General features: G+C 38.9%; 1 protein-coding gene across 4 annotated transcripts in view; it reads left to right on the top strand.

The window, feature by feature from the left end:
• Positions 1–14,149, top strand: part of DENND5A (DENN domain containing 5A) — a 63,666-nt gene that overhangs the window by 37,250 nt on the left and 12,267 nt on the right. For 2 of the 4 annotated variants that reach the window (XM_033061777.1, XM_033061776.1), the window contains 9 exons: positions 620–854; positions 1,305–1,455; positions 2,042–2,135; positions 5,132–5,263; positions 6,791–6,943; positions 7,755–7,859; positions 10,054–10,138; positions 11,492–11,576; positions 12,544–12,672. In XM_033061777.1, coding sequence (XP_032917668.1) covers positions 620–854; positions 1,305–1,455; positions 2,042–2,135; positions 5,132–5,263; positions 6,791–6,943; positions 7,755–7,859; positions 10,054–10,138; positions 11,492–11,576; positions 12,544–12,672 — 1,169 coding nt within the window. The remainder of the gene's footprint in view (positions 1–619; positions 855–1,304; positions 1,456–2,041; positions 2,136–5,131; positions 5,264–6,790; positions 6,944–7,754; positions 7,860–10,053; positions 10,139–11,491; positions 11,577–12,543; positions 12,673–14,149) is intronic. The other 2 variants (XM_033061778.2, XM_033061779.1) reach the window with 1 other exon arrangement.

Below are 14,149 nucleotides of genomic sequence, written 5' to 3'. Positions count from 1 at the left end.
TAGTTAAATGTTACTAGTGGAAACTGTTTGATTTTTAACCAGAGGAATTGCCAGATATGTTAATGAATTGTCATGACCCCAAATAATGCTTATGTACATGTGTACCAAATGTATTCCTAACTCTTTTGTAGATAAACATAAGACCCTTTAAACATAAGACATTTTTGCACTGTCTTGTTTGCTGGAGATATTTGTCAGCAGGAGAGCTCATGTGGGTGAGGGTAATGTTGCAGCACTGTCTGCTGAAACACTCATCTGATTACCACCAAGTTGTATGAAAAGATTCCCATCGATTTCACAAGCTGTGAGCCCAGCCAGAAGTACCAAATGTGCACACCTGCAGCACTGATGGTTGCTGGGATCCTGTTGAAATTTTCAGAAGATGAAGGAAACGCTAAAATCACGGCATGCCAGTTATTGTGCTGTGCACTAGGTGATTGTCCTGATGCTGAAAATTTCATACAGACTGCCTGTTTTGAGGATAGAATTGATGTGTGTAATAAAACCAGGCTTTAAGTGACACCAAAGCACTCTCATGCATCCTTGATCAGAAAAGGTGGTGCTTCTGGTGGATGTGTCTTTTTGCAAACTCACACTCTGACCTTTTCTTGTCTCTTAGGCTTCTTTCTTGTCTGACCAGCCTGAACCTTACTTGCCTTTCCTCTCAAGATTCCTGGAGACCCAAATGTTTGCATCCTTTATTGACAATAAGATTATGTGCCACGATGAAGATGACAAAGACCCTGTTTTGAGAGTTTTTGATTCTAGGGTGGATAAAATTAGGCTGCTGAATGTCAGGACACCAACTCTGCGCACATCTATGTACCAAAAGTGCACAACCATTGATGAGGCTGGTAAGGGCCATTAGGCACTTGCTTGACAATTAGGGCAACTGGTCAGTGCTGTTTGTTGTAGACATTTGATTAAGTGGTGATTCATGCTTTGAAACCTCAAAAAAACCCAAAACAACAAAACCCAAAATAGTAGAGATGTAAAGCTTAAGCGGAGGACTAAACGTTTTCTGTGATGTTGAGATGTGAGATGAAGTTAATGTAAAGTAGAACTCAGATGTTTTTCTGCATACTTTGTGTGTGAAAGATGTCTGAGCTTAAGAAGATAAATATTTTTCTCCTTTTGGTGGCATTCTTTGATGTCAGAAGCACTCTACTAATGTCCCTGTTGAAATCAGTAAGCAACTTCCACCTCTTTATTCAATTTGACATCTCCTTTTAATTGAAGATACGTGATTATAGATACATGCCTGATTAAAACATCTTTAAAAATTAATTTTCTTACTATTTCAGAGAAATCTATTGAATTAAGGCTGGCAAAAATAGATCACACTGCAGTTCACCCACACTTGCTGGACATGAAAATTGGACAAGGGAAATATGAGCTTGGATTTTTTCCTAAGCTTCAGTCTGATGTTTTATCCACTGGCCCAGCGAGCAACAAGTGAGTAACTGAAGGCAACAGATGCTGAATCTTGGCAAGGTCTATAGAATGGCACTAAAGCTGAGATCTTAGAAAGCAAAGTCAGTTTTGGGTTTGTTTTTTCAAGTGAGAGCAGATTAGATGATATGGGTGGGGTTTTTGCTATTTTTTTTTTCTTTTTTACATCTGAACTTTTTGAAGCAAATTTACTAAAGAAAGCCCTCTTATGTTTGAGGTGATAGCTTGTGTACTTTGAGTTACTTACAAGTATTGTCAATATAAAAGCAGATCCACTTATTTGATCTCAGGTAGGAGCTAGCAAATATTTTAGGATATTTTCTTATAAAAACCTTGAAGGAGGAAAGGCAAGGCTTAAATTGTCCCTGTAACTGTGAAAAAAAAAAAAAAAAAAAGGAAAAATCCAAAGCAATTGTATGTGATCTAATATTCAAAAATATTTCTGTTGCCCAATATTCCAGAGATTGTGTGTTTTTGTAGCTTGTAATTGATGCCAGCATGTTCAGTATAGAATAAGCTGGAAAGCTGTGATTGCCTGTGCCCTTGCCCTGACTCCTGACATTTGGCTGATGTTATTCCCCACGTGTAGGTGGACCAAGAGGAATGCTCCTGCTCAGTGGAGGCGGAAGGACAGGCAGAAGCAGCACACGGAGCACCTGCGTCTGGACAATGACCAGAGAGAGGTGAAAATTGCTCAGCTCTAGAGATCTGATTTTTTTTTTCTTTCCTAATGGTCTGAAAAATGCTCTGCAACCTTTATGAAATGTCTAGACAGTTACTTGCAGTTCATGTCTGCTCTCCCTGAAGTGTGTTTAATACAAATGATGTAGCAGACCAGAAATACTTAGTTTTCTTATTATAAAAGTTATGTCATTTTTGCCCCCTCTCAGGACAAAATTATTTCATCTCACATATAGGAGAGTTCTCTGAAAACATAATCACATGGTTTCGAGTTGTTCTGTTTTTTTTTATTATTTTTCTTTTAAAGAGGATGAGTGGGAAGATGGGAATTATTAGTTTTCAGCCATCTATTTCCCATCTCTAAATAATTCAGTCACCCTGTGCTTCTGTGTATTCGATGGAGTAAAGATAACCACCTCTGCAGAGGGATTAATTTAATCCTAAAATCAGGAACATTGCCTTTTGGAGTTGCCTAAGTGTCTTCTGTAGACCATAATAAAAGTCTTAAGGTGACAAAGTGAGAGACAAGCTCATTGCTGAAGTGAGAATGTGAATCCCACCCATACTGTCACATTAGTGTCTGTTTTTACACAGCACAGTCTGATGCTGATTTACCCTCCTTCTGAGCTGATAAACATCTCTCACCACTGCTCCTACAGCTGACACCGTTTTTCTTTGTGGTGAAGTGGTTTTGAAAGATCTGGGTGAAGTGAACTAATTACAGTGCAGTTTCTGATTCATATGGTACAGACTGCAAACTGTTACACCAGGTGTTGATTTATGGGTAATTCCAAGAATAGTCTGGCTCAAAATATTAGAGGTTTTTTGTTTGTTTATCAACCCCAGAGTTTTGCTTTTGTTTGTGTGTTGTTCTTTGAAAACAATATTCTCTTGTCTTGCTAAATATGCTTAGAAAAGCTTGATTTTGAATTTTAAAGGAGTAGTAACCTTGTTAGGATAGTGTTGTGAAACTCAAGTGTGTTTGTTCTGTTCGTCCTTTTAAGGTGGTGATGGATTTAATTACCTTCCTAGTGTACTCATTCCCAGAATTTACTTACTGGTTTGTTAAAATTCTGTTGAATTGTAGTGTCATCTCTGTCATCCATAACCATGTAACAGAAAAATGTCTGCATAATAAAAAACCTCTATGAGTAGTTCCTGGCTTTGACATGTTCCATATGCTCAGATAACTCTAAAGTGCTTTTTACTTAGATGTAGCAGAAATTAATAGTAGTTGATTTCTAACCTCATTGCTGTGTTAAACAACACAATTGTTAAAACATGTAAATGTCTGAGCTAATTACAAAGGCAAAAATCTACCTCTGGTCTCTGGGGTGTTTTGTTTGTTTATTTTAAACTGATTCCTCTCAAGTTCATTTCCTATAGGAGTTATTTGGTTGCAAAAGGCAGATAATATCTGAAGAATAAACATTTTGAAATACATGCTCAGCTGGGGGTACCAAGTGCCAGTGGCAATGGTGCTATTGTTTTAGGGTTTATGCTGTACTCTGGTGACATAATGGTGATTGAACATTGACCCCTTCTCTGGGTGAACCTTAGACTCCACAGTGAATTTGAGAGTGGGGAGGGAGCTCTGCTGAGATCAACACTGGCAGTCAGGTTGAGCAGGAGGTGTCAAACTGCAGCATTGGGAGTTTTAAACAAATTGAAGCTTTGGGGCAGCCAAAAAAAATGTGTGCAATTGACTTTTTACTTGCAACCATTTGTGCCCAGTGGAGGGCAGAGTTAACACCATTCCACTGATTTAACACCATCTTTTCTTTTTTCCTTTCAGATTCATTACTTATGAACTTATTTTTGTGTTGAATGCTTGGGAGTTCTGCATTGTATTATGTCTTCACTCTTTTCCTTTTCTGTTTTGCATGCTTGCTTTTATTACTTCATGTATGCTTACCACTTTCACTTTACATCTGCTTGGCTTTTTGCTACCAACTTACCCTGCCAGCACCTGGACTTTTCCATGTCAGAGCTTCAGTTGCAGTTATGTTTAGACTGGGACCAGCATGATTGGCCCTTCATGCCCTCTATAAAATCTGTGTCAGAGCATTATCTGGTATGTCCAATGCACAATGTGACTGTAATCATAGTTCTGGATAAAGATGCATAATTAAATGTATAAATCATAGCTCTTTAGTGCAAGGCCTGTGGAGAAGGTGGGGTTTTTCCTCTTTGTTGTGTTTGACAGATCTGTTCACTGACATTTCAGCTGGTCATTATTTCAATGTAAGCTAGAGAGATTTCCTTTTCATTTGATATACATACTAATCCTGAGTATTCCATCAGTACCTGTACAAGACTTTCTATCAGTAATCTCAGTTAGCTGTGCCCCAACCAACCTGTGATCACCTGGCTTCCATAATATTTGTCATATCACTCTAGTCTCTGGAGTGGAAATAATGGCAACTCCTTGATGGCAGTAATAGGAGCAGAAGAGCTCTTTAGAGTAGAGTGGGTTCAGGAAATGACTTTTCTCCAAAATGCAGCTGGTTCACAGCTGAGAGATGTTGCTATCATTTGCATTTTGCAGCTGCTTCCTGAAAGAGCAAAGATTTCTTGCAACCTCCATGTAGACCAGTCTGCCATTTGAGTAGTCTTGGTCTGGGTAGTTTCTGCAAATTTTCATTTAAATAAAAAAAAAAAATAAAAAGGCAATTGGCAGTAGTGCAGGGAGAAATTGAATTTCTATGCATCTGAATATCCTTGTCAGTTTGTATTGTGTTTTTGTAATTGAGCAACATGTGTTCTAATACTGTATAGACAATATAAATGGGGATTGAGCCTCTGGTGAAGTAGCAGTTTAAGTGTCTCAGCCCCAAGTAATGCTGGATATAAAAGGGGCCTTGTCTGAAAGAGGATGTGATCCTTTCCTCCTCACTCCAGAGGTGTGGGTTATAAAGATAACTTTACCTTTTTCTCTCAACCAAGTAGTCTCACTTGCTCTTTTGTCTGTGTTTGTCCATTTTCTCCCCCAATCCAGAAATACATCCAAGAAGCCAGGAATCTGGGCAGCACCATTCGGCAGCCCAAACTCTCTAACCTGTCTCCATCAGTAATTGCACAAACAAACTGGAAGTTTGTGGAAGGCTTGTTGAAGGAATGCCGAAATAAGGTAACACAGAGCAGAATTCTGCTCTCCTGCCCCTCAAGTCCATTCTTTCTGGACCATTTTGTATCCTGTATGTTCAGATCCCCCCACTATTCTACCATCTGTTTCTGCTTTATCCCTGGAAGGATTTTTTCGTGCTGGTGAGAAATTAATGAAGAGATAATGTATTCGGAAATTCTGCAAGGAGCAGAGACTTTATCAAGTAGATTTATGATAGAGATGGAATATTCTGAAGGGTCTTTACCATCCTGCTGCCCAAGTCTATTATAGCACATTTCAGTTATAACTAATGAGACAGTACTATTTCAACAAGAATGAATAGTCCAAAAAAGGGGCTTGTGGTGAAAATACAGCAGCTTTTCTCATAACTGCATTTCTGAGGTGTGAGTTTTTAAGTGCTTGACAAAGAAATTTGGCATTAATTTGTAGACTTATTCACCAGTATATATTTGACAACATATTAACCTGAAGTAATATTGTTTATAAAAATTTTGTTTATAAAAATACAGCAAAGAGAATAATTATGAAATAGATGCATTTGTGCCTAAAGTCAGTGAAGGTACTGTAGTAATTATATACAACTTTTTCATAAAATTCTATTTAATATGTACATCTACTTCTGATTTCACTTTATGGAGCTGTCCAAATGATCCCCATCCCTTAAGAGATGGTGAAAATTTTTGGAGATAGCCTTGGCTCTGTGACAGTGAGAAATGGCCAGAGGGAATGAGGGAGAGAAGCAACTAGGGCCAACTTGGACTTCTTAATCTCCACCAAGACTGTGCAGAGTTGCTTAAGGGAATATTCCTCATTTAAAGCGAGTCTAGAATAGGAACAAAGATGAAGAAATGTGTAAGAGATGAGTGGAACTGATTCCCTCATCATTTTTTGCACCAGTTGTCTGTATGATGAATACATTGTGACTGGAAGACTGTACTTCAAGAGCTGGTGAAAGCTTTGTTGGCCAGTTTGGAATTGTGAACAGTTTAGGAGGAAGGGTAGGCTCGAGAGTTGCACTCCAGAATGGGTTTGGTTAAATCCAAATGCCCTTCTGGCAGAACAGCATCTCCAGGAATGATATACCTGTTCTACTTGACTTGGGCACATTCACTTCCCCTGGGAGGAGGTGGAGGAAGTGTCTTGCTCTTGGGGAGTGCATCCAGTACTCACCAGGCTTCAAAACTACCCCAGATCTGTATTTTGTGGCCTTGCTGCTGAGCATCCAGCTTGTTAATGTGTGACCTACTGTTCCCTTTATTGGGGTTCCTCTGTGGAGGGTGATGTGCCCATTTGCAAACCCTTTTTTAGAAAAAAAACCCAAAGGATCAGCGCTGGTGCTGTCCTGGCTTGAAAACCAGGGATAAAAGAAGGGCAGTTCTGCACTGATGCCAGAAATATATATATATATACAGCCAGTTAATTCTGCCAAAACTTTATCATGTGCTTCCATGTTGGTCTTCTTAAAAAGTGTAAGTGTTCTTGGAAATTCCTGGGAGAGATTTACCTCTTTTTTGCCTTGTCCTTTTTGAGACTAAGAGGATGTTGGTTGAGAAAATGGGTCGAGAAGCTGTGGAGCTTGGCCATGGTGAAGTGAATATCACAGGAGTGGAAGAGAACACCCTGATAGCCAGTCTGTGTGACCTTCTGGAAAGAATATGGAGCCATGGTCTGCAGGTCAAACAGGTGAGGAATAAATATTCATGTGCATTGCAGAGCACACTTTTCCTAAAATTGTGTTATGCTTCTCCTTTCTCTGATTTCAGAGGACACCTTTAGTGTGTATGTATGTGTTAAAATACTTGTGTGTCTCCCAGTCTTTTTTATGTCAGTTCCTGCCCCCCTGTCTGTCTCCATGTTGTGGGATATGTGCAAGTGTACCTGTAGATGTGTTCCACAGATGACTTCTTGGAAGACTCCATTTCACCCAGGGTTTTTGTTTGGTTTGGTGGGTTTTGGTAGGCTTTCTTTAAATAGGATGGTAAAAAAAACTATTGCTGTGTTCTTAATATTTTTGATAATGAAGTTACATAGGCTACAAGGCAGCAGATCCTAAAGGTGCTCTCAGTGGGATGGGGGAATTATTTTCCTAAAGGATAATTTAGTACTTCAAAGTAATAATCTTGCTATTTTGGTTCTTCCTGAGTGATGCAGGGGTACTTTAATTACGGTTACAAGATCACTAGCTAGAGGTGTTGGGGTTTTGTATGAAATTAATAATTGTTTTGCTCTTCTGTTTGGAGTCACTTGTGGGACAAGACAGTGTGGAGGGCCTTTACCAACTTTATTCCTCCCTTGTACAAAGGAGTAGCAATTATAACTTCTTTTTTTTTAAAGAAATATATATGTTCATAATCTAGACAACTATAATCCGGTATCTCTGTTCCCAGCACCCAAACACCAGTGTTTAACTCTGCTCTCCTTCAAACTATACAACAGTTTTCTGTGTGAAGATTTATCATGTGATTCTCTCCCTCCCCTCTTGTATATCACTTAGGATAGAAGCTGTACTGCTTTCGTCTTAGAAGACAGAGCATCAGTATACTCTGCTTCAACCCAGATTTGGGCCTTTCAGAGCACCAGACGGCCAACCCTTCATAAGGTTAATGCTTTGGATTGATTGCAGATGTTGGCAAACAGTGCTGAATGGTGGAATTAATAGAGTGGTGGAATAGAATAGAGACCTGATGGAGGAAGTATCTCACAGTATGATCCAGAGTTTAAAAAAAATAAAAAGTAAAAAAGCACCACCAGTTCTCTGTGTGCTCTGGCCTTTATGAAATATGCAAAAGCCTGCTGTTTCATACATCGATTTTATTTTATTTTTCAATAATGAGCCAAGGAAGACTCTTCTTTCTCAACTGACTATAGTAATGAGGATGGCTTTCCTTCCACCAATCCCTGCTTTTACCTCTTCCCTGCTGATGAACCCCAGTAGTCCTACATTAGCTACCTCCTGATTTTTCCACATGCAAAGGGAATCCATGCCTTCCGTTGTCCCGAGCAGTGCAGAGGAGTTGTGATGGAGGATCTAATGGCTGAAGTAGTCTGGACTTTGAGAAGGCCTTGGTTATTCCCTTGCCCATTCTCTGTCCCACTGCTTTCCTTAGGCTTTCCTTCCCCTTATAGATCCAGCTTGCATCATCATTGCTATTTGGTGAAGTTAAAGGAGAGGTCCACGGTGCTGAAGGAGCAGGCAGACGCTGCATGAGTTCTCACATTCATCATGGTTGTTGACATCTATTTGCTGCAGGATCCTTTGTTGCTGCTTTCTGTGATCTGTTGCCGTTCTCCTTGCCATGGCAGCTGGTTGCTGAACACTAGACTGTGTGTGCATGTGTGTGTTTATTGGGAGAAAACACAGTTTTGGATGTAACTCTCTGCTGGGTGATATTTTCATGCTCTTTTTTCTGTTTATAATAAGACTTGCAGTTTTGGTTTCCATGTTGGATCTGTCAGGTACACACAAGACACAATGGATTTTTTATATCCTCACCAGTGAAATGCATATTTTTAATAGACTTCTGTCAGCACAGATGTTACAGACACTCTAGGATTTATTCTTCTGGAGGCATGCCACTTATGGAATAATCCCTCATGGTCAATAGTTCTTTATGTCAGCTGTAGGGAGCTATAGGATGGAAATGGTTAGAGATTTTTAAATATAGTTTGAAAAAAATTTAAAGATGAACCATCATTACTGCACTTCTGGGAAGGCATTTAGATAATTTTAAACTAAATTGATTGTGCAGAGATGACAACTATTGCTTTACAGTCATAATTTCTTTCTGCACAAAGCTGTAAATAAAAATACGGCCTTATAATATAGCAGCTTTTCTGAAATTCAGAATTGCTAGATCTTTACTGGGATTTCAGGTTAATACAGTAATTTAGGAAGATAAGTAATACTAATTATCTGTAAGTAATTTCAGTTGATGTGCTGGAGAGCCTCTGTTTGCTTTCTGCAGGTTTGCAAGCTTTTGGTTTATTATGTGAAATATTTTATGATGAATCCAAGAATCTTTATAATTTCCCAGTGAAAGATTTTCTCACTCTCTGCTTTAAGCCACCAGGGGTTTAAGAAAGCAACATAATGAGCAAGGTGCACCTTTTGACATAATTTGATGGATTTATCCTGGCCTAAATATTACATTCCAAATTCTAACTTTAAAGTTGGTTTTACAGTGTGTAGAACTGGAGTATTTTTGCTGATAAGCTTTCCCTGTCCTGCTCATATTTTGGGATATCTTACTGTGTGATTATCTAGATGCTTTGCCTGATGAAATTGAGGGGAATCTTTTGAGATTCTAAAAATGGGCAGCATTTATCCATGGCCCTGAATTACCTGAGGGGAGCAGGACCTGGCCTGGGTGTGTTGTGCTCAGGCTGGCTTTGTGTCTCTCATTTCACTGCTGGAGAGGCAGGCAGGGAGAGACCCACAGGACAGGTCACAGCCTCACATTTCAAACTCCACATGCACAGAACTTTTAACAAGCCTTTGAAGGTTTTCTTGTCATGGTAATGAACTAAGAGGGAAGAAGTTCCATTGACTTTTTCCTGTTACCAGAATCATTAGATCCCAGTAGTCTGACTCTTGCTTTTCCTTCTCAGTCTCTTTACAGCTCCCAAGCACCTCCAACTTGTCTTATTTTTGGTTTTTACCATTGAGTTTATAGGGGGAAACATCTTTAAAGCAAGTTTTTGTCATGGTTGATACTTTCAATGAAGTTTTAAACTTTTTTTTTTTTTTAATTCTACTGGTAGTGATTTCTTTAACTAATATTTTTTAATTTTAGGGAAAGTCTGCTTTGTGGTCTCATCTGTTACATTACTTGGAAAACAGACAAAGAAGAACCACATCAGGCAGCTTCAGTACCTCAGGTAAGATTGGCATCTGCTGGAAGAGATGATTAAAAACTGTGAGTAAGAGCATTTTTTCCTTTGGAAGTACCCTTCACTCAATATAACTGAATCAAGTGCTACAGATTTAATCTAGGCCTGATGTGTTGTCTCAATATATTTTATGGAAAATAAGTAGTTTTTTACTGAGCCCACTTGTTTGGGTCTGGGATCTGACTACCATGGTAGTCAGAAAGCAGAAATAGCTGATGCTTCTGAGACAGCCTTTAAAATGGATTGCTCTGGTTCATCATCCTCCATGTGACACACAGGCCCTGCATGACTGGCAGAGCAAATAATCTTATGGGTGGGGTGGAAACAAGTAAAAGCACATAAAATTGTGCTGTACACCCTGAAGTTCTACATTATGGCTTGAAAAACAACTGAACAGGTGCCTTATTTTTTAAAACAAAAGCTTAAACTGAACAAACATATTTTAATTTTTGTTGCATCAAATGTTGCAGTAGAAGCAATATTGTGCATAAGATCTACTGATGATGTGTGTCTAGGATTATTAATGTAATTTTTAAACATTCTTTCTTGCGTCAGGTGGGGGCATGGGACATAAATTTAGAGAGAACAATAGGTTTGGGGGAGGCAGTGCCTTTTATTTTTTACTTAAAGCTGCTGTAAGCAAAGATTTTGAGCATTAGTAACGTGCACAAGATCCTGTAAGCAATCAAAACCATAGATTTGGAAATTAAGGTCTCTTGAATGTCCCTTAGTTCATAGTGATTTTGTATATCAGAATAACTCACAGTCATTTCTGTGTTTTCTGACTTGGTACTGAGGGCAGGGACTGTAGTCGATATAGGTCTTCATTTTGGAGTGGAATTTGAAAGATGAGAGTAATAATATTGCTTGAAAACCCCTAAATATGGTATTTAAAAAGTAGTGGTGCTACAGGAGTGTGCAAAGCAATAGCTCAGTAAGCACAAGATGTGTGGTGTACTGAGTGCAAGATATTTAACATATTTAATAGAACTGTTCTCTGGTGTCAGCAGTGCCAGTCAGGGTTATTACACAGCAAGAAAACAGGGTAGTCTTTAGAAAAAAATACTTGATTACTAAATGTCTTAAGGCATTTGATATAATACCAATTTCAGCTGAATCTAAGCTTAGTGTGTTGATTCTCAGTGTGTGCTGATATGTAGAACTGTCTGTGTAGCAGGTTAGATTTCATGTCATTGGGAGTGGAAATACACCACAGTACTGTCACAGGGTCACTTGTAAGACAAGAGTGCAAACTGACCCTAATTCACCTTATTTTTGTATTGATTTTAGAATCTTGAGATGGATTTCTGCTAACAAGAAATTGTTTTCTTCTGAATCTAGGAATACTTCTTGATTCAGAAAGACGAAAGTCTGATACAAGTCCAGCCATGTCACCTCTCAGAATCTCTCTCATCCAGGATATGAGGTGAGTCTGAAGTGTTAAACAACCCAGACGCCTCCTGAGATTTGCACATTTGTTTTTTGTGCCTACTGTGCAGCATCCAGAAAAGCCTGTGTTTCATGCAGCAGGAGGAGGCTGTGGGGAAGAAACCTGTTGAACTATTCTAAAGTAGATAGTTCAGCATTTCCATTGACCTTTACAGGTTTCATACTGAGGAGGTTTTATCTTGTCAGATAACTTAGGGAAATACCATGACAGAGTTCTCATATTTTTAATGTTTTGTGTATTGGTTTATTTCCACAGAGGTGTGGGTGTAGTGTTTGTGTTTTCTCAGTCATTGCTAAGTTGGTTGTGTAGTTCTGAGACCACTTTTGCTTTTCAGAGAAGAATGCAATTTAAGGAACTTGTTTGATCTAAAGAATGGGTTTTTCTAACATTCAGTACTGTAGTGTAAATAAAACTGCAACTTCTGCCCAATGCCTTCTTTTCAGTAGTGAAAAAACAGAACTTCTGAAACAACCTTGACAGGAATTTTCCTTCTTTTTCCTTACAGCATCTATTTTTTTTCAGTAGGAAGGAGTGAATTGAGGATCTACTTGCCTTATTAAAATATACCATTCGTGTCTTGTGTGCAAGAAAAGCTTCTACTGAGCATGCAAAGACAGTATTTAATTTTCCAAAGCATTCAGCCATAAATATTGCAGCGATAAGGTCCACAATGAGTCCTAAATCATGTGAGACAATGGGCCTGGTTTAGAATTTTGTAAATAGGGCACTGCATTGCAGATATTTCCTTTTCAAGCTCTTACTCTCTTTGAGCTAGATTGCAGGGTTTTTTATTGTGCTGAATATTGAGGTGATTGTGTTTCTTTTTCCTATAATTTCTGTGATATTTTGTGTTCTTCAGAAAACTTCAGCTGAGCTTGGTTCAAAAGAACTGTCATACTTTGACAATACCAAGCATGTCTTTTTCTTTTTCTTTTTTTTCCAGGCATATCCAGAACATAAGTGAGATCAAAACAGATGTTGGCAAGGCCAGAGCCTGGGTTCGCCTCTCTATGGAAAAGAAGCTGCTTTCTAGGCACCTGAAACAGTTGCTTTCAGACCATGAACTCACAAAGTAAGATGGTTTATCTTGGGCAAAACTTTTAAAAATATTAAAATCTATATGTTTGTTTGGTTTCAAAAATCTAGGTGTGCCTATTTTTAGCTGTGTGCAGAAGGTTATGGAACAAACTGGCCTTCCAAGTGTGTGAGCTGTTTGGGAATTAGGATTCAATGCTGGGGTTCTTCACATGCATTTTTACATTTATAACCTGCTTAACAATGTAAGGTGAATTGCTTTCATAATAGTCACATTCAGTGTTTACTCTGTGGGAATTAAAACCGTAGTAATTGTCATTAACTTTAGTTGAAGACTTCTTTCTGGAGACAGCTTACCCTATGCTGTCTGCTCTTCCTTTCCTCTCCTTCCACTCACCATCTTCTGAGAAACTTCTTCCCCAGTCCCCCTGAACCCCAACAGCTAATTATTTGAGATTTGCCTTGTTTTGTATTATGTTGGGCTTTCTGATGAAGCTGTGGCCTTCATTTAATAAGGAGAAGCTGAAGGGCAGAGTGAGGACAGCTAATAAATCTTGCTGTATTTCCAAATTAAGGTTAAGCTTCTCCAGTGAAGTCAACAGTTTGGATCAGGATAAATTTAGCAGTGCTTGTCCCATGCAGAGCAAGTGCTGTGAGAGGACTTTGCACACACCACCACACTCCATATATTCCCACAGAAGAGAAGCAAAAAACTCTTTTAGCACTGGCCAGTGTACTCTTCATCTGTCAGGCAGATTCTGATTCTCTGGAACGGAGGGAGACTGCAGCAGAAGTATGTGTAAAATGAAAATTATAAACAAAGCAGCAGCTTGTACAGGATGACATCAGTTCTCTGTAATCTTGTGTGCTTTGTGCTGCATATTTAGATATCCTGCTTAGAGAGCTGTTCTAGGCAGTAGGGTTTGAAAGTGTGCCCCACTTGTCTTTAGAGAAAGCAGTGCTGAGTTCAGTGAGGTATTAAAAGTAATGGTGCAGCTTCTGCCATTTTACAGTTAACAAGATTGTGTGCTGTTCTTTTTTGAAGCAACTGTTAGGTATTTTAATTATCCCATTGTCTTTACTTGACATTTGTTAACAAATATAAGGAAAATATAACATGTTTGGTTTCTTTCTAGTCTGCAAAGGGAGCAGGGAGAAGAAATCACATGACTTCACTGTCCTGAAACCTTAATGTGTCCAGGGAAACAGAAACCTTGCCCTTTGAAGAGACAGGACAGCACATAGACTGACAGACTGTCAAACATGTGATTCAGATTGTGCAAATGAAACACAGACACGGGCACCTGTGAGACTTCTGTGGCTTTGCCACTCTTGTGGTTACAGGCAGGTTAGGTTAATTTGAGGCTCAGTCTCTCTATTTTCATTGAACATTTCCTGTCAGCCTCTAGTGTTAGGTTTGTTGTGAGAGAACATACTTGTATGTTGATTATCATTGATTTGTTTTACTAGTTTCTGTCTTGTGACTTGCTGACTTTTTTGTAAATTGATACCTG

The sequence above is a fragment of the Catharus ustulatus genome, chromosome 6, assembly GCF_009819885.2.
Source record: "Catharus ustulatus isolate bCatUst1 chromosome 6, bCatUst1.pri.v2, whole genome shotgun sequence".
Taxonomy (NCBI): Eukaryota; Metazoa; Chordata; class Aves; order Passeriformes; family Turdidae; genus Catharus; species Catharus ustulatus.
This window is presented reverse-complemented; position numbering and strand designations above follow the sequence as displayed.